General features: G+C 56.5%; 1 protein-coding gene across 4 annotated transcripts; it reads right to left on the bottom strand.

The window, feature by feature from the left end:
* Positions 1-1364: 1364 nt before the first annotated feature.
* Positions 1365-19992, bottom strand: NACC1 (nucleus accumbens associated 1). Of its 4 annotated transcripts, none has more exons than XM_045550588.1 (6): positions 19853-19992; positions 5017-6027; positions 4755-4928; positions 3759-3864; positions 3570-3667; positions 1365-2961 (listed from the first exon to the last, which is right to left on the bottom strand). In XM_045550588.1, exons 2-6 carry the CDS (start codon positions 6017-6019, stop codon positions 2702-2704), a joined length of 1641 nt encoding a protein of 546 aa, XP_045406544.1. In that variant the 5' UTR covers positions 6020-6027; positions 19853-19992; the 3' UTR covers positions 1365-2701. The 4 variants fall into 4 exon arrangements, with proteins under 4 accessions (XP_045406544.1, XP_045406545.1, XP_045406541.1 ...); XM_045550589.1 differs by lacking the exon at positions 19853-19992 and adding an exon at positions 19188-19202; XM_045550585.1 differs by lacking the exon at positions 19853-19992 and adding an exon at positions 11379-11576.
* Positions 19993-19997: the final 5 nt, after the last annotated feature.

The raw sequence follows: 19997 nt of genomic DNA, 5'->3' as shown, positions 1-19997 counted from the left end.
TTACAAAGGCGTTTAGTTTATTCTCATCAGTATCACTGATATCCTCATGGTTCACATTTGCCAACACCGCTCCTCTCCTTACAGTAGTTAATGTGCAATCTCACTTGGGGGCCTGGGGAGGGGGCAGGGGCATGGCCTGGGGCGGGGAGGGCGTTGGCACTTCACGGGGACAGGGTGGGCGCCCAGCCCACGTGAAAGAGGCGTGGGTGAGTGGGCGGCCAAGGAAGCCGAGTTGGAGGGGGTGGGGGGAGGGCCCCACAGTCTTTTTCTTTTTTTGATGACTCCCCATTCCTGTTCCTTCCTGGCTGCCCAGGGTTGGGGGACCATGCAGCTCAGAGCAGGGCAGGGCAGGAAGAGAAGGGAAAAGCAGCAGGCCGCCCAGGGGTGGGGGAATGGCAGGGCGAGGGCGAGAGGGTTGGGGGGCTCCTGGGGTAAGGCACAACCCTGTCTTTGGCTCTCCTGGTGAGGAGTTTCCTCCCCTGCACCCCCTGCCCGGCCCCACTCCCCATCCCCCACCCCCCAGACCCACACACAGAGTCCCGGGAGCCAGGGGCACCTCCTGGGGGTCCCTGAAAGAAGTGGGCTCTGCCACCCAAGCCAGTGGTGCAGGGCCTTGGAAGAGACAGGGGCAAACCCTGCCCGAGAGAGGGGCCGGTGGGGGCCTGCCCAGGACAAGGGGATGGGGAGGGAGAAGACCCCTGGTCCCAGAGAGCTGCCCCCCAACTAAGGCCTAGAAAGAGGGGAGTGCCTGGGAGCTCCTGCTTCCTTTTGGGGGTCTGGCCAGAGACCCCTGCCTGCCTCCCAGACCCCCACAGGGCCCAGCTGCTTGCCAAGTGACCAGGATATTGTGCTTTGGGATCAACGCTGGGGTGGGACGTCAGGCCAGGAGGGCAGGGGAAGGGAGGGGCGACTAAGGTGCTTGTGCTTTAGCTGGGGGTGTCAACTCCCCCGCCTAGACTCAGGCAGGCGGCTGGGGGCTAAGGTGCTGGAGCTGGGCCAGGACAGCAGAGCGCCAGGACCCCAGCCAGACCCCACACCCCAGACTGTCCCCCTGCAACAAGCAGATGTTAGGAGGGACCCCCCAGCAGGCAGGCGGGGCTGCTGGGTCAGGTGGATGGTCACCAAATCAGATTCAGAGGGTCCAGTTGGGGCCCTGCCTCTTTAGAGAGGCCACTGGGAGCATCGGGGGAGGGAGACCTGAGGCAGGGAGGACAAGGGCCAGGGACACAGCTGTGAGATGGTGAAATAACACCCCATGTGGGGGGATGGGGAGTAGAAAAAGAAAAGAATCCTCCACGATCACATGTAAAACTAAAATAAAAATAAAAATACTCGCTCTGGGCGAGGAAAAAACAAAAGGAATGATAAGAGAGAAAATTCTGGAAACAACTGCTAACAATGGAAGTGAGCCCAGCCCTGCCCAGCCCCCAGGAGCTGGGCCAAGCCAACTGGCCAAGGCCTGGAACACCCTTAAGCTGTAGCCCTGTGGCCAGGACAAGGGACAGGGGAGGGAGAAGCTGGGCAGACCCACAGGAGCCCAGGTGGCAGCTGGGACTGGGGCCCCACCACAGAAGCACGTTCCCACACATGTGCACACATTCAGCCTGACCCCGGCTCCCCACCCCAGCCTGCCTTCCAGGGCCCCGGGCTGAGGGGGGGACATCAGACACAGTCCCATTGGTTTTGAAAAATAAAAGGAATCTTATACTTCAATAGTTCATTCACTAAAAAAAGGTTTTAAAAATTATGTACAGGGGGTGGGGGGCCTGGAGCCCTGCCATCGGGCAGGGTGGGGTGGGGTGGAGGGAATGGAGGGAAGGGGCCCCCAACCTGCTCCCCTGGGTTCCAACCCTGGTCCTACTGCCTCTTAAATCTTCATTTGTCTGAAAGCAAAACTTCTATACACACACACACACACACACACACACACACACACACACAAGCGCTCTGTCAGCCCTGCAAACCTCTCCTAGCCTCTGAGACCCTCCATCTCCCCCCAATGGCCCCCCTCCCTTAGGACTTGCCTCTCTCAGGCCCCGGGGGACCAACAGGGAGCAACAGAGGCAGGGAGAGGAGAAAGGGCACTGGGCCTGCTGCCTTAGATTGGTTGTGCAATTTCTCTGAGCCTCAGTTGCCCCAGCTGTAAAATGGGCAGTCCCCACAGCCTCGCCTACCCCAGCCCCCAGGCGCAGGGACAGACGAGGGTGATAGGAAGGCGCTTTTGGAGATGTGGAAGCACTGGGAGGTGGCAGGAGGGGTCCTGAGAACCCCTGGGGGCCCCCCTCAAGTCCCAAGGGGCTGCAGTGAGGGCGGAGGCTGAGGAATGCTTCCGCAGGGTGGCCTAGGGAGGGGCCCTTCCTGAGCCCCCCAGGCCGGCCCCCTCCCCATGGTGGGCCTGGTGAGTGGGGAGATGATTGTGAGGGGTTAGGGGAGGAGGAGCCAGAGCTCAAGTGTGCACGAGTGTGTGTTAAAGAAGGTGGCACGGACCTCGGCCACCTGCTCTCCCTGCGCATCCTCTGTCCTTTCCTGGCCTGGCTCGTGTTAGGGGAAGGGGGTAGGAGAGAGGAGGCAGAAGGGCTGGGAGCATGCAGCACCCCCTGCGGGTCCTGGGGAGGGACAGACAGTAGCTCGTGACCAAGATGGCGGGCAGGGGTATAACGGGAGGGGGAGTGTGTGGCCCTGTGGGGAGGGTCGGGACGGGTTACTGCAGGCCCTCAGCGGAGGGGCCCGCCTCGCCCTCGTGGCCGGCTGTCTCGAAGCCGTGCTCCACGCCCATCATGTCCGGCTCTATCTTGCCCGTCTCGCTGATGAAGGCGGTGTAGGCGTCACCCTCGGCCTTGAGCACCTTAAGCTTGGGCATCCAGCTCTTGCGCACGACGCGGCGGGCGTTGGTGCACATGTCAGCCGCGATGGCGTTCATCTCACTCTCCTTGAAGTTGGGGGCGAAGTTCTGGCAGTAGTCTGTGCGGGCAAGGTGGGGCAGGCGGCTCAGGTGCAGCTGACCCTGATGCGTGTCAGACCGAGCGACTCCCATGAGGCCATCCCCTCCCCCAGCATCTGTGACCCAGCCCCCCAAAAGGGGAGACAACTAGGGCCACACAGCCAGGACATCAAACCACAAACCATGTCTCCTGTCCCCAAATGCCTGAGTTTGCCCAAGAGTAGAGATATGTGGGTCTTGATGGGATAGGCTGCACTCTCGAAAAATTAGAATGATTTGCTAGAATTTAGTAACCGGGAGACTCCATGTGAAAACCTAGACTCACCCCCTGACATGTGGCTGGCACCATCTGGTCTAGTGGTGGCTCCTTTTTTGGCAGGCTCTGCTGGCGCTTCATCTCTCCCGTGACCGCCCTGAGTTTGAGACCCTCTTGCCTGACCTCCCATCGGCACCCCTGTCTCCCAAGCACAAAGAAACCTCTAACCAATCACAGCCCTCTTCCCGAAAAGCCTAGACTCAGCCTCAGAATCCTTCTCAACACCAAATTCCACCCATCGGTCAGGGCCAACACTAGAGAAAACCCACAGTCTGCCCAACCCACCCCCGCCCCAGAAGTGCGGACACTCACACTTGACAGCGTGGAGGACGCGACTGTCCAGCGGCTTGCGGCTGGGGTTGTTGCTGGAAGAGCGGATGCCAGTGCCGCAGCTGTTGGCCAGTGTGTTCCTGGGGGCACAGAGGTAGTCAGTGATGGTGGCAGCAGGGTGTATGGGGCAACCCACTCCCCCCTTCCCTGGGGCACTGGCGAGGGCCTCACCGGTCAAAGAAGGAGGCCAGGAGCCGCCGCAGCAGGACCTTGTGCCGCGTGCCCGCGCTGACGTGGCAGTTCATGAGCTGCGCCCGTGTGATGTACACATTGGTGCCTAGCCAGGGGAGGCCAGAGGATGGCTCAGAGCGCTCCCAAGCCACCACAGCCCCGACGAGGCCAGGCCAAGGCCTGGGCCCAACCCCCTTCTCAGAACCCCTGAGACTCTCTCTATTGGGCTCTGGGTCCCCATAATTTGCCCCAGTGACCTTCATCCTCTCCCTGAGGGCAGTTAGGTGAGGCTCCTAGGGACTCCTCCTGCTTCGGCAGCGCTCATGAAAGGACAGGAAGGGTGGTATCACCATTCCCTGGGCACATGCTGTGGGTGCCAGGTCCTGCCGTGAGCCTAGCACAACCACCTGTGTGTGACAGGCCCCCTGCCCAAGGCTAGCTACAGAGTACCAGCAGTAGAGCCTCACACCTGGGCACTATGACCTCAGGACCAAATTTTTTTTTTTTTTCCAGACAGAGTCTCGCTCTGTTGCCTGGGCTAGAGTGCCATAGTGTCACCATAGCTCATTGCAACCCCAGACTCCTGGGCTCAAGTGATCCTCCTGCCTCAGCCTCCCGAGTACCTGGGACTACAGGCGCGTGTCATGACACCTGGCTAATTTTTCTATTTTCAGTAGAGACGGGATCTCACTGGTCTCGGATTCTTGGCCTCAAGCAAACCTCCCACCTTGGCCTCCCAACGTGTGAGCCACCACACCCAGCCATCAGGGCTGAATTCCTTATAGCTATGGTAGTTAGCCCTCACCCCACCCTAGGAAGTAGCTAATCCACCTGCCTGTGGCCAAACAATACTAGCCAACCCTTGAGCCAGAAAGCTAGAGGCAAGTCTTTGCTGCATTTCAACCAACCCAGCTGCCCAGCCCAACTGGAGTGCATCAAGACCCCAGGTGGTGGACGAGAACCTGGGAGAACTTGGGACGAAGCTGGCCGGCTCACCTGTCACCAGCTCCAGCTTCTCGGAGGGGTCCCCCTCATCGTAGAGCTTGGGGTGACAGCGGTTGCCGATCTGGTTGATGAGCTCAGTGGGGAGAGATGCCAGGTCCTGCCGCACCCGGATACGATTCCGGGACTCGGGGGCCACCTGCTCTGGGAGCGCCTCCACCTTCTCAGCTGCGGAGGAAAAGCAAGCAGCGTGCATGTGTTGGGTGGAGGGACGCCAGGCAGGAGGTTGGGCATGGGGAGCCGGGCTGCACCTCACCTGTCTGGCCGACATTCATCATGCTGTACATGGTGTACATGTTGCAGATCTGCCGGTACTGCTCGTCTGTCCCCTCCTCGCCCCCGTCCTCCTCCTCATCCTCTTCATTGTGGTAGGAACCGGGGCTGTCACTGGTATAGGCGCTCGAGGTGCCTGGGCTGGTCCGTTCTGATGTGCTGGGCCCGCTCACCACAGCCCCCACTGCCCCACTGGCCGGCTGCCCGGCCCCGGCCCCGGCCCCGGCCCCAGCCCCAGCCCCGGCCCCAGCTCCAGCCCCTGCTGCTGCCGCTGCCGCTGCCACCGCCGCTGCCACCCCAGCAGGCTGCGCCGCTGCCACCACTGGGGCCTGCTGGTGCGGCCGGTTGGCGGCCAGGTCCGGCGTGGAGAACTTGGCCATCTTGCGGCTGCCATTGCCACTGCCCCCGGCCTCCTTCTGGCTGCTGTCCCACAGCCGCTTGGCCACAGGTGTGCACTGCACAGAGTCCGACTCCTGCTGCTCCGTCTTGACCCGAGACACAAGGGGCAGAGGTGTGCCACAGGCTGGCCAGCCCGACGTCTGCGCCACAGGGCTCTGGGGCTCGGACCACGGGGCCTCCTCGGCGTGTAGGCCCTGGGAGTCGCAGCTTGGGGAGCTCACCTTGAGGAAGAACTCGGTGCCCTTCTCCATGATCTCCTGGATCTGTAGGAAGCCGGCCGTGTACATGAGCAGGAACTGGTCGCCCACATTCATGCTCAGCCGGCCCGTGTAGCAGAAACTGAGGATCTGCTGGAAAGACTGGGGCTGCACGGCTGCCGGCAGCTCCACCACGGCACTGCGGCTGCTGTTGAACAGGTCTCGGAAATAGGAGCTGCTGGCGGCCAGCACGGCCCGATGGGCCTTGAAGGCGTGGCCCTTGACCACCACGGACACATCACAGTAAAGGCCCTGTAGCCGCTGCTCGTTGAGGCACTCGAGGATACTGTTGCCGAAGTTCGGGATCTCCATCTGCAAGGTCTGCGCCATGGCGGCGGCTGCATGGGGGGCAGGGAGAGACGGAGGGACAGGGTCAGGTGGCCTGGCCCTGCCCTCACAGACCTCCCCTGCTGGATGGACATCCACATGGTGGCATTTGTCGTGGCTGCAAGAATCACATGGAGCCCCAGAGCCCCTCCAACCCCTTCCGTCCCAGTAGAGACCTGCTTTTATGTGACACTGTCAAATCAGCTAAACCAGCTATAGACCAGGGTAGCCACATGCTGTCCCTTGCAGAGAGGTGGGCAAAGGTACACGTACCCATCTGTAATTGCGTATAAAATGAGTTTGCCTAAGAACTCAGAAGGATGGCTAGGATGGATGCAGTAAGTGCCCATGAGCGCAAACAATCACAAGCACCGCGGGCATAGAGTAGCTTTGCAGGGCACTGGTGTGTAAATGCCAAGAAGGCAGAGTCACCTGATTGCGCAACAGAGTTCACAGTGCTGAGCACATGAGCCTTAATCACCATTTGCTGAACGACTGAATGACAGCTCAAGAAATTACACGAAAACATCACTAGTCACCAGGGAAAGGCAAATCCAAACCACAATGAGATACCATCTTACGCCCACTAGTCTGGCTAGAATCAAAAAGTTGATGAGGATGAGAAATCGGAACGCTCATATACTGCTTGTAGGAGTGTAAAATGGTACAGCTACCTTGGAAAACAGTCTGACAGTTCCTCAAATGGTTAAACACGGTTACCGTACAACCCAGCAACTCCACTCCTAGGACTTATGCCCAAGGGAAATGAAAACATTTGTCCACATAAAAACCTGCATGCAAATGTTCACAGCAGCACTATTCACAATAGCTCAGAGGTGGAAACAATCCAAAAGTTCCATCCACAGATGAATGGATAAACAAAACGTGGTAAATCCATACAATGGAATATTATTCAGCCATAAAAGTAAGGAAATTCTGACACATGCTACAACATGGATGTCCCTGGAAAACACTACGCAACATGAAAGCAGCCAGGCAAAAGGACCACGTAGCGTGTGGCCCCATTTATAAGAAATGTCCAGAACAGGCAAATCCATGCAGGCAGGAAGCAGATTAATGGTTGTCAGGGGTTGGGGGAAGGGGAGGGGGGAAGTCAGTGAAAGCAAAGGTATGTGGGGTTTATTCTTGACATAATGCAAAATCTTCCAAAACTAACCATCATAATAGGTGCACAATTCTGTGGATATACTACTGACCAATGAACTGTACACCTGAACTGGGTGAAGTGGATAGATGTGCGTCTCAATAAAGCTATGAAAGAAAGAAAGAGATGGAGGGAGGGAGGGAAGGAGACTGGTTTCCTCTCGGCAGAATTAGGGATGAGACTTACAAAGTACAGTTGGCACACTTTTTAGGTCTTTTGAAGGTTTTTTTCCTTGTAGAACTCAGTCTATGGTCTTTTGAATTTTGAACCTGGTGAACAAATTGCCTACATGCAAAAATAAGTATTATTTAAAACGAAAATGTGGGAGGCTGTGTGCAGTGACCTGTAATCCCAGCACTTTGAAAGGCCAAGGTGGGAGGATTGCTTGAGGCCAGGAGCTCAAGACCAGCCTGGGCAATATAAGACCCCATCTCTACAAAAATTAAAATTTCAAAAAGGTCATGTTAATGAAATAAATTTAAAAAATAAATAAATAAGGCTGGCTGCAGTGGCTCATGCCTGTAATCCTAGCACTCTGGGATGCCAAGGCGGGAGGATCGCTCAAGGTCAGGTGTTCGAGACCAGCCTGAGCAAGAGCGAGACCCTGTCTCTACTAAAAATAGAAATTATCTGGTCAACTAAGAAAAATATATATAGAAAAAATTAGCCAGGCATGGTGGTACATGCCTGTAGTCCCAGCTCGGGAGGCTGAGGCAGAAGGATTGCTTGAGCCCAGGAGTTTGAGGTTGCTGTGAGCTAGGCTTATGCCACGGCACTCTAGCCTGGGCAACAGAGTGAGACTCTGTCTCAAAAAAAAGAAATAAAAATAGCGAGGCGTGGTGGCAGCATGCACTTGTAGTCCCAGCTATTCAGAGGCTGAGCCAGGAGGATCGCTTGAGCCCAGAAGGTTGAGGCTGCAGTGAGTTATGATGAAGCCACTAGCCTGGGCAACAAAGTGAGACCCTGTCTCAAAAAAGAATAAAAAAGTGAAATCATACCATATATATTTAATTTATGCAAATTAACCCAAACATGCTTAGTGGGGAGGGGAGGAGGAATTAAGCTGTTCAGGGAGCCACCCCTGCCCTGACCAGTGAAGGGACCAGCTGGGCAACTCTCAGTGTGTGAACTTATGCAGAAGAGCCCATGCTGTCTCTTCCGGGAGGAAGAAACTGGCCAGGCAGGCAGATGGGAAGGCTGTGTCCCACACTCTGGAGCAGTCACTGAAGGGCTCTGAGGGAAGGTGTGGCCTCCTACATTCTGCCACTGGTACAAGTGAGTCCTCTGCAATGCTATAGATTCTTGGGCGGGCAGTGGTCTTGCCTGGGCAGGGTGGGGATGAGAAGGCTTCCCTGAGTAAGAGAGGACTGAGCAGAGACTCCAGCTGGAGAAAGATGTATGTGCAAAGGCCCTGGGGCAAGAATGAACCTCAGCTTTTTTCCCTTCACTCCCAGTTAGTTTTCACACATCTTTTCCCTGTTTACTCATTCATTAGCAACCCCATTCAGAGCTGCTGCTGTGGTCTGGGCATTGGGAAAAGAAAACAGTGACGACTTGGCCCCTACCTGGTAATGGGCTGCTTGGAGGAGCAGAAGTGGCATGTGCCCAAGGGCTCAGAGGTACCTCTGGAGCCAGGTTGAGTCCTGGCACCAGCACGTCTCTGCTTTCTTCATGTTGAAATTGAGGACTAACTGATCCTGCAAACTCAACCCATACTTACAGAGTTTCCACTACTATACGTGCCAGGCGCTCTGGCAGACCCAGAGCGAGATTCGGGCCCTGCCCCTCCCAGCACCCAGGTTAAGGGAGGAGCCAACATGCCACCCCCATAAGCTCCTGGAATCCTCTTAGCAGGACTTCGGGGCTGGTTTCACACTCCCAATTCCCAGCCAGGAATACTGAGGCCATGTGGAAGTTAAGGGTTGTCCTGAGGTCACACGTGAGTAAGTGGTGGGGACAAGATTTAAACCAGAGTCTGTCTGGGCACCGCAGCCTGCGATTTCCTTCGGCTGTATCCTCCCTCCTCTTCCTCCTACTCAAAATCACTGTCTCAGCAAAACACACACACAAGAATAACTTAGGCTAATCAGAGAGAGGTGGCAGAATCTGGAATCCCCAGACACATGGCAGCACAAATCTCCTCTCAGGAACCCAACCTCAGAGCTGTATAGGCCAGGAGTTGGCCCTCTAGAAGAGGCAGGAGAAACCAAGGCATAACATGGTGGCCAAAGGACAGAGCCCAGAGAACCTACTTCAGGGCACTGGCACCTCCCTGGGCTGCCAAATTGAAGCCCCCCCCCACCCCCCATACCAGGACCTGAATGGCAAGGACCAAGCCAATCAAGAGAAGAGGCTGCCACCCAGTTCCTGGAGGGGTGCTCCAGTCTCACCCCCCCCCCAGGGGAAGATCAAGACAGGACAGGTGTGTAGTCCAGCCAAAGCCCCTCACCTTGCTTATCTGTAAAATAGGGACTAATCCATCCAACCCACCCTGATGGACTGCATCCTCCTCCTTGCCAAGGTGCTGGGGACATAGCCTTGAACAGGATTGGCTGTGCCCAGCCAGGGCTCACTGTCTAGAGGGGAAAGACAGGGAATGATTTAGTTACAGTTGCGGTTGAGTGTCACAGAGTGGCTGATCTTGGTGGCAGGGACCACTAAAGGATGAACAGGAGCTGGGGAGATGAGAGAACACCCCTGGGCAGGAAGGTATCATCTGGGGATCCAAAGGAGGCCAGTGTGGCTACCAGGGAGGGTGTGCCAGGTGGAGCCCTGGCCTGGGGAGCAGGGACATCTCTTTGGGAAGGAGCAGCAAGAAGCTTGGAGCTAGCTGGGGTCAGGGCGTCATTTTACAAGCTGTATGTAGATTTATTCATCCGAGGGGACTGGCGACTCCATGGGGGTAGGCACCCTGGCCAGTTTTGTTCAAGATTAGTTCCTTAGAAGTAGATGCTCAGTAAATGTGTTAAAGAACAATGTGGGGGGGGGGCGCGGACGGGGAGAGAAAGCACAAGGTAGGAGTAAACGACTTGAATTTGGGACATGGCAGCTGGGGGGGGGTCGGTGGGGGGCAGAAGTTGTACGTGGGGACACAGACACTTCCAGGGCTGCAGAGAGCATTCCCAGGAATCCCACTAACTTTGCTTACTGTGCCGGGTACTGTCGCAGACACCCTCTGCAGGTTACCTAAGCACTCGAGGCAGCCTCCAAATTGGATGCTAGGACTGTCCCCCCATGGGATGGGGACCACAGTGCCACTTTGCCCAGTCCCAGGTGTCCATACTCCTCCTTGGGAGAAGTGCAAGGAACACAGGCAGCACTCAGCAATGGGGACTGTGAGGTTCTGGAGACAACAGGAGGCGACAGAGACGCATGTGTGGAGCCCAGACCCCCTCCTGAAGTCAAGAGCCAACCTGACGCTCAGGCTGGGGTCCCCTACACACCTCAGCTTCAGAGCCTGGAACCCAGGGCTTTGGAGCTTTTGATTAACAATTAGTGGGTGGTAGGAGCAATTGGTACAAATGGCTCAGTCAGTCCGTGCACAGGACCCCCACCCCTCCACATTGCTGGGGACCCAGGAGCAGGTTTGTGAGCTGCAGGGACCTGAATGCTGTTCTGAGTTGTTCCTACACGGCCTTGCTGGCCCTGCAAGGATTTAAGGTGTGTGTGTGGCGGGGGTGAGGCTGTAGACAGCTCTGGGACTGCAGCGAGGGGCTGGGAAGACCCACCCCCAAGTCCCATCCATCCCTCAGGGACTGCCCCAATCCCATCCAGACTCAGGAGGACAATTGCCTCAGGCCCTGCGAGGAGCCTCTCACCCACACCAGCCCCAGCAGGGAGCAGCTATGACTGGGCTCCCAGAAGAAACGGGTCTCAAACAGTGGGTACCTGGCTGAGTCACCTGCTGGTTCAGGCAGGGGTGGAATAGAGTTCGGTGTAAAGGTAAACCACCCAACGATTCCATCCCCACCAAGCTGAGCTCCTGGAGCCAGTGACTCTACTCTCCACCCTACCTGGTGGAACATACCCCTCGGCCTGGCACCCCTTCCACCGAGGCCAGGCCTTTGCCCAAGCTATCACCCTGCCCTGAGTGGCCTCCTCTGCCACCCTCAGCTACCCCCTGCTCTTGGAAGTCTCCAGGCTGAAGAAGACGCCCCTCCCCTGCACCCCACCCTGGCCACAGCACCCTATGCTTACCTCCAAGAACACTAAATCCCACTTGACTATTCTCAAGGGCAGAAAACCACATCAGAACCATCTCTCCTCAAAACTCAGCATATCGGTCCCGCCCTGCAGGGGAAGGGCAGGAGGCCACAAGGCAGCCCCTAGCCCCACAGGGTGGAGAGGACCCTCCCAGCATCGCTAGTCCTGGCCCCTGGCACAAGCAGGTCTCCCAGTGAGATTCAAGGGCACGGGCCTTGGTTTCCATGCCTTCCCAACAGTCACTCAACAAATATTTGCCAAGTCCCTGCCAGTGGCAGGCAGAGACTGAGATGAGAAGGCCCCGCCTGTAGAACGCATGATCTGGAGGCAGGGGAACACAGACTGTTCATCCAATGTGCCGCACACGGGGACATTGGGCCTTGCCTGGAGCAGGGTCACACTGGAGCCGGGATCTGGGAGGGGCAGTGGTGGAAACTGCTCTCACCTCTGGAGGATCCTGCCCGGTCTCAGCTCTGCTACAGACTGAATCATGTCCCTTCCCCAAATCCATAGGTTGAAGCCCTAACTGCCAATGTGCCTGTATTTGAAGATAGCATCTTTGGGAGGCAGTTAAAGTTAATCAAGGTCATAAGGGTAGAATTGAGAAGGCAGCCATCCGCAAGCCAGGGAGAGGGCCTTCACCAGAACTTGACCCTGCTGGCACCCTGATCTTGGGCTGCCAACCCCCAGAACTGTGGGAAAATACATATTGTCATTTAAGCCACCCAATCTGTGGTATTTTGTCGTGGCAGCCAGAGCTAACACAGGATTAAAACAGCATCCATTCACTGATGCCTCCTCCATTGGAGCTTCTGAACGGGACTTCCCCAAGCAACACGCAGACACCTCCTTCAACACATCCACGGACTGAAGCTCCAGCCCTCCTCTCTCAGACCCTGGGATTCATCCTTGAGTTCTTCAAAACCACTTTGCACCACTTGGACCCTAACTGACACTGCTACGGGTCCCTAACAAGGCTTTCTTGGGGCCCCTGGCGGTCTGGCCCTGACTGCTCCTAGACCTCCTAGGGTGGGAATGCTGTCCCCACTTCCTATGATCTAGCAAACTGGGTAGGTTTTTTTTCCTCCTTTGGCTATGTATCAGCTTCCCTGGGGCAGGGAATTTGCTTGTGTAGTTCCCTGCTGTGTCCCCCTGCCCCTAGGACAGGACAGGCTTACAGTGCATGCTCAATAGTTGTTTGTGGAATGAATGAAAAATTATTTCCATTCCTTCCAATCTTACTCCCTTTTGGGTGTGGGGTGGACTGGGGGGGACGGGGGCAGGGTGTGTATATGTGTGCGGGGGGGCCTGCAGTCCGGGTCCTACTTGGGGCTCAATGTCACTGAATTTCAAATTCCCAACTCACACTGCGGTTGTATCATGCCATGTGTGGGAAGGGGGCTGGCAGGACAATTCCTGGGAGTAGAAGCTGCCAGCTCTTTCTCTGGTGAGAGAACTCCAGGCAGAATTCCCTAGCCAGCAGAGGCTGGGGCAATAGATTTGTGTCCCATGAGCGATTATCAAAGGCACCTATGTTTCCGACTGACTTTCCAGGGAAGCTGTAACATGGCTATTGACACGTGCTATGGTTTGAATGTTTGTATCCCCCCAAAATTCATATGTCGAAACCTGTCAGTAGTATTAAGAGGTGGGGTCTTTCGGAGGTCATGAAGGTTCTGCCTGCATGAGTGGGATTAGTGCCCGAGGGAGCTTGTTTGTCCCTCTGCCATTTATGAGGAACAGCCCCTGACTGGACACCAAATCTGCTGGCGCCTTGATCTGGGACTTCCCAGTCTCCAGATATGTGAGCAATACGCTTCTGTTGTTTATAAATTACCCACTCCAGAGCACTTTGTTAGAACAGCGCAAATGGATGAAGACATGTAAACACGAGTTAAGGGAAACCATCAACTCCAAGTGTAACAGGGAGCACAGGCCCAGGGAAGCCGTACAGTCCCTCACCCAGCACAGCAGGAGGTAGCCACATCTGGCTGCTTGGGTGACCCGCCTGACCCAGAACCATTCAGACCCTCTTAGGGGCTGAATGTGAAGGTAACCTAGGCAAACGTTTCGCTAGCCAGGAACAAAGTGATATCTGACTGTACAGGTCCTTCTGGTGGCATCTGGATATATATTTTTTTCTTTTTTGGAGGTAGGGTCTCACTGTGTTGCCCAGGCTAGAGTGTGACAGCATCATCACAGCTCACTGCAACCTCAAATTCCTGGGCTCAAGCGATCCTCCTGCCTCAGTCTCCTGAGTAGCTGGGACTACACGTGGGCACACCATGGCTGGCTAATTTTTCTTTCTTTCTTTTTTTTTTTGTAGAGACAGGGTCTCGCTATGTTGCCCAGGCTGGTCTCTAACTCCTGGCCTCAAGCAATCCTCTTGCCTCAGCCTCCCAAAGTGCTGGGATTACAGGTGTGAGCCACCACCTGTATATATTTTAATTACATGCACATTTAATTCTTTCTTTTCCCCCCCGAAAGGCTAACATTAAGTCCACGGTGGGTCATAGGATTAGTGATAGCCACCCCTACTCAAGCCGCACCTACTGTGCGCCAGTGCCCAGCAAGGGCGCAGACAAGCTTCACTTCATTCCTCCTCTTGACAGTTTCCGAGGAAGAAATGAGTCTTCCCACCATTTTGTAGATGGGACAGAGGCCCAGAGAGGTGCAGTGAGAGGCCAGCACCATGCAGCTGGTGAAGGCCAGGCCCTGGTTTGTACAGGCGAGGGTGTGAGGCAGCTGCAACTAGACCCATTTCACAGATGGCAAAACTGCTGCTCAAAAAAGCAAGTCAGAGGCAGGATGGGAACCCAGGATAGGCCAAGCCCAGAGCCAGGCAGGTCCTCTCCAGAAACAGGGTCTACTGCCTGCCTGGGGACCCCACCCCACCTTAGGGTCTCAGGTGCCCTGTAAGGATCAGACTGGGTGCTGCTCTTTCTGCCCACCCCACCCCCAGAAAGGCCTTCTTTTTCCCAACTTCCCACAGCTATTCTCCAGCCCTTCCTCCCCCACCGCCACCTCCAGGAATGAGCAGTCTGCCTTCTGCCTCTCCTTCTTCCCTCCTCGCACCCTCAGCAATCTGGCCTCCACAGGCTGCAGCTCCAGCTCCTTGGAGAGCCCGGCAGCAGCTCTGCTGTCCTCATCAAGCTCATCAAGCTCCAGGCCCCTATGATAAGCCCATTTTTCCTTATAGTCCACTCTCCCCGTGTGCCTTCATACCCCACAGACACAGGAGCAGCAGCTGAGGGTGGAGGGAACGGCAAGTGCAAAGGCCCTGAGGTGCCACTGGTGCCACGAACACAAAGGAAGCTGGTGGCAGGGTGGTTATACTGGGAATGGGGCCTGCTGAGCTGTGTGCTAGGAGACACGAAGGGCCTGGCAGGACGTAAAATCTTGACCTTTTGGTGGGTAGGTGGGTGGGGAGGGAACAAGAGGCCTTGCTATATTGTCCAGGCTGGAGTGCGTTAGCTATTCACAAGCACAATCACAGCTCATTGCAGCCTCAAACTCCCAGGTTCAAGTGATCCTCCTGTCTCAGCCTCCTGAGTAGCTGGGACTACAAGCGCTACCACCACCACACTTGGCTAAGCTTTTGAATCTTATAGTGCTAGGCTCAAATCCCTTACAAAGCTTCTTACTCACAATTATGCTCCTAGAAAATGTCTACCTATAATGGTGCTCGCCCCCAACATCAGTCTTACCTCCCATCTGTAAAGTGGGCTAACAGCAGCAGCCACCTCACAAGGCTGTTTCAACGATTAAACAATCAAACAACACCGGCAGGTGGTGCCTAGTAATGTCAGCTGTTATGACTAGTGGTGTCCCCTCCATCTGTCTCCTCGGGTCCCTCCCTGAGAATTGGAGATATCTTCTGTCTCTCACTATCTCCCAGAACCTTGCCCATTTCGAGAACCTTAACAAGCAGTACTCACTGCAAGTGCCCCCAGAGTCCTCACAGCACTGTCCAATCACCCCAGAAACAAGCTCTCCCATAATCCTTATAACTAGACTGTCGACATTGCACTGCTGCCATGTGCACCGGATCATTCTTTGCAATGATGGCTGCCCTACACATTATCCTATGTTGAACCACATTCCTGGCCTGTAGACCTTTGTGACGCTGGTAGCACCCCCACCCCCAGCAATGACAACCAAAAATGTCTCCAGACATTTCCCAAGCATCTCCGGAGGAGACAGGATCACTCCTGGTTGAGAACCACTGTGGTACAGGAATGCCCACCTGTCCCTACTCATCAGAGGGGGAAACTGAGGCGCAGAGGTCAAGACCTTTGCCCAGTCCCATGGCTGGGAAGGGTGGCACTAACCGTGAAATTTCACTCTCTCTATTATACTGTGTTTGTTTGCCCACCTTTACCTACCCTTTCCCTCTGCTCGATTCAGAAAACACAACTCTGACACAAAGTCCTCACAGTCTTTAAGGACTAGACGATGACCACGACCACACAATGAGCACAACCTCTGCAGCGCCTGGTCTTCACCCCCACCTGACATGCAGGCCACCTCCCAGGCTCTGCAGCCCCAAGGGCACTCCAGGGGAAGGCATTCTGGGCTGAGGGGACACAACAGCAAAGCCAGGGAGGCAAGGACACGCAGGCGGTTGCGGGCCAGCACAGGCCACCTGCAAAGGCTGCTATTGCAGCCTTCTGAAGAGGGAGAGGGGTGACTGGCAGATGGCTCCATGTGAAGGACTCCTGTGCCTCAGTTTCCTCATGTATCAAAGGGTGATGATAACAGGCAGGACTTGCTAGTCATGGGCTTAAATGACTTGAAATGTGTAAAAGTACTCAGAGCAACCCAAGAAGGGAGAAGGGGTGATGAGGGATACAGAGGACCCAAGAGAGGGACCAGAGTAGCATGAACACTGCTCCTGTGTTTCCAAGCCCGGGTGCCCCACCCTGGCCTGGCAGGCTCTCCCTCTCCCTCTCAGGCTCTGGCAAGGACACTGATAACTCTGGGCTCAGGCCTCTGTGGAGCAATCCCCAACTGTCTCCAAAGCCCCTGCCTCCAGGCTGGCCCCTCTGATAGATCCTGTGAGACTGACTCAAACTAAGATCTCCCCAAAGCCCAGCTCAAGAACCTGGTGGGGCTCCCCGCTGCCCGGCCAAGGGGCCAGATTTCAAAATACCCTGGATGTGGGCCAAAGGCTCTAAACTTTCATCCGGAGTGATGGGGAGATGCAGGAGGCACTGAGACAGGGCTTCTCTTCCCTGTGAAGAGAAGGATCTCTGTCTCCACACTAGGGTCATCCCTCACCCCTTCCCTCTAGAAGACAAAATGTTTAGAGCAACTTAGCCGGAGATGGGCGATTACACTTAACAAAAGCTGTGGAATGTGCTGGCCCCAGGGCCTAGAACACCAGCCCCTTCCTGCCCTGGAGCCACCCCCACCCCCCAGCTAATTTCTTTCTTTTTTTTTTTTTTTGAGACGGAGTCCGGCTCTGTCACCCCAGGTAGAGTGTATAGTGCAGTGGCGTCATCACAGCTCACTGCAACCTCCAACTCCTTGGCTGAAGCGATCCTGTTGCCTCAACCTCCCGAGTAACTGGGACTAGAGACACCGGCCACCATGCCTGGCTAATTTTTTTCTATTTTTGGTAAAGACGGGGTCTCGCTCTTGCTCAGGCTGGTTTAGAACTCCTGACCTCAAGTGATCCTCCCACATGGCCTCTCAGAGCGCTGGGATACAGGTGTGAGCCACCAGGACCGGCCATTCATTTCCTATCCTTCAAAGCCTTCCCTGACCACCCAGTGGAAATCTCTCCATTCCCTACTAGCACATTCCAACTTCACCAAGTTATAGTATCTCTGTAAACATAAGAGCTATTTGAAGTTATCCGAACCATTTGCTTGTCTGAGGTTGGTCAGCTTCACTAGCATGAAAGATGCTAGAGAACTAGCAGCTCCGGATCTGTTACTCAGGGCTGCTTCCAAGCTCCCAGGAGGGAGTTGGCCCCCAGCACTGAAACAAAACTGTCTTAATGGGCCATCTACTTGTTGCACTTGCCCCACAGTGTGGGTGCTAAGTTCTCTCTGAAAAGCAGTTATTACCGGTGTCTCCGCCTCTAGCTCCAGGCCAGATCCCCTTCCCTGCCACATTCGCATATCTGGGCCAACTCTCATCAGTCTCTGCCCCATTTCCGCGGAGTGACCGGATGGTACCCCCCCACCCCCACCTGTGTGTACCAGCACCGGCAGCCAGCTCTGGACCAACCAGGCAGGGAGGATGTCCCTTTGCATGGGGCTGTGGGCCCAGTTCCTACTCCTTCCAGAACCAGAAGACCACTCAGAGAGGGGAGAAGGACAGGACCCAGGTTGGGTGGGGAGGAGGGGTTGTCCTGGGAACTACAGGGAGATGGGGAAAGGGGGGAATTAGGGTGACAACCCATGATTAAACCCAGAAGAACTGGCTGACACCACTTGACCCAGCAGTTTGCAGCTCCTGCCTCAGGTGCTGCGGATTCCAAATCAAAGTCCCGCGGACACCCTGGTAACAGCCTTGCAATTAGCCCCAAAGAAGGAACAAAAGCCGGGCAGTCCGACTGGGGGCCAAACAACCCAGGCAACTGAAGTGAAATCCAGCTCCAGTGCCCGCCCCATCCTCACAGTCACTTCCCGTGGCCAGCTCACAGCTCCGTGACCCCTAACCTCCCGGCTCCCAGAAGAGGAATGAGGGAGAAGGGGTGACCAGGCCTCTGAGAAAGAACCTTCCACTGTTCCAGTACCTTGGGACACCAAGGAAACTGTCTGTCCCAAATGGGGACCGACCCATCCCTTGGGATAGGCAGGAGGAAAGGCCTGGGTTGAGGGCAGTCCCTGTCAGGGAATCTGTAACAACCAGGAGCTCCTCCAGCTGTGCCCGTGGAAGGCCAACCAGGTGACTGTGGGTTTGAGCTGAGGGTCAGTCAATCCCAGTTCAGCCACTGTCTAGTCACATGACCTGGGACAAACCATGCCACCCCTGAACCTCAGCTTCCTTGTCTGGACCACAGAGGCCTAAGCTGACCCGGTGGTGGTGAGCCATCAATGAGCTCATCTGACCAGCAAGCTCAGCACAGGGCCTGGCCCAGGACAAGCACCCCAGAGATAGAGTCCTGTGGCGGGTAAGCCCAAAGGCTCGACCCAGGGTGTGGGTGCCTCACTTGATCCCCTTAACCTCGTCTCTGCGACCTGCCTTCACCTCATCAGGAGCCTCCAAGCCACGATTAACACAGTTTCATATGCTTAGCTCCCTAATTCTTCACCTCCAGGCAGGGGGCCCACAGAACTCAGGCTCATGGAGCTGGTGCCTGGGAGGCCATGATATACGATAGTACCTGTGAGGTCCCATCCCCTAGGCTTGAGCCTCCTGGCTTCTGGTCAAAGTAGAGACAGAATCCAGGACCCTAAGACACTCAGGTAGTGTCTGTCGCGCTGCCTCTTGCAGATATATAGGGAGGCAGTGGGAGAGGACCATGCCGGTGGTAAACAAGACGCCTGAGCTAGGTGTTCCAGATTGCCTCCAGCTGCCCACACAAACACTCACTGGCCAGCGCCTTTGAACAATTGGCAGAGGCTTGCCCAAGGGGTAGGTTGAGGCTTCAGGCATAACGTATGGGGGAAAAAGGAAAACCCCTGGGTTTGACCCTGAGGTAACACTTGGAGGTCGGGGGGCGCATCTTGGCATACACTTTCTGGTCACACTAGTTTTTCCTGACCTGCCCCCACATCCCCACTGGCCTAGCCCAAAGGATCTGCCTGCCCCCACTCCCAAAACTCCTACAGTAGTCCCTCGCCTTACCTGATCGCCCCCAGATTTGGCCTTCCCCCATCTCTCTGTTCTCTGACCTCATGTGACCCCGGCAAACATCTCCGGGATCTCCTATTCGCCCCCACCCGAACTAACTCCGCCCACACCCACCATGCCCCACTTCCTGGGCTTCTCCTCAGCCATCCCCAGGCCTGTAACTTGACCCACCCACCTCCTCCGGCGCCCAGACAGTACCTGCAGGCCCGGCCCCTCCCCGCCCCCCCTCCGGGCCGTTTCCCTCCGGCCGTTCAGCTCTCCTCTCCTCCCCCACTCGGCCAGCCCGGAGCCCGACTCCTCCTCCCCCTCCCTCTCCAGCATCCCCGGGAAACCTCCTCACTTTTCCTCCTCCAGTCCCCGAACGTCCTGGGACCCCAGGCACCTGCCCTGGCCCGACCTGTCCCCCTCCCTCGCTAGGAGTGGCGGTGGGACTCCGGGCCCAATCCCGCCACCCCAAAACCCCGAGGCCCGGCCCGGGGCTGGACGCTAAAGGCCGCCCGCGGTGGCCGGGCCTCCACACACTCGCGGGCCCGAGCACAGTGCAGGCTGCGGGCCCAGCTCCTCCTCTGTCCGAGAAAACCCCCAGGCCCTCCCCCCGCAGCCCTCGGGCCGCCCCGGCGGAAGGAGGCCGGAACCGGGCCTGGGGCGGGCAGCCTCACCTGCGCCGTGGCCGCGCTCCGGGGGCTCCCGGCGGGCTCCGCAGCGGCGGCTCGGGCCGGGCCTGGGCCCGGGGCGCGCCCCCCTGCGCCGGGGCCTCGGCCTCCGCCTCCGCGTCCTCCGCCTCAGCAGCAGCGGCAGCCGCGG

Source organism: Lemur catta, chromosome 1, assembly GCF_020740605.2.
Source record: "Lemur catta isolate mLemCat1 chromosome 1, mLemCat1.pri, whole genome shotgun sequence".
Taxonomy (NCBI): Eukaryota; Metazoa; Chordata; class Mammalia; order Primates; family Lemuridae; genus Lemur; species Lemur catta.
The sequence above is the reverse complement of the archived record's forward strand: the minus strand, read 5'-3'. Positions and strand labels throughout refer to the sequence as shown.

What these genes read in the sequence shown, in the direction of transcription:
- NACC1 (XM_045550581.1), bottom strand. Translation starts at nt 9,715, where the DNA reads ATGTCCCCAGCACCTTGGCAAGGAGGAGGATGCAGTCCATCAGGGTGG. An exon ending in GATGAATGTCGGCCAGACAG is followed by an intron (nt 4,929 to 5,016) that starts GTGAGGTGCAGC and finishes TTTCCTCCGCAG; the next exon opens with CTGAGAAGGTGGAGGCGCTC. An exon ending in CTGGCCTCCTTCTTTGACCG is followed by an intron (nt 3,668 to 3,758) that starts GTGAGGCCCTCG and finishes CTGTGCCCCCAG; the next exon opens with GAACACACTGGCCAACAGCT.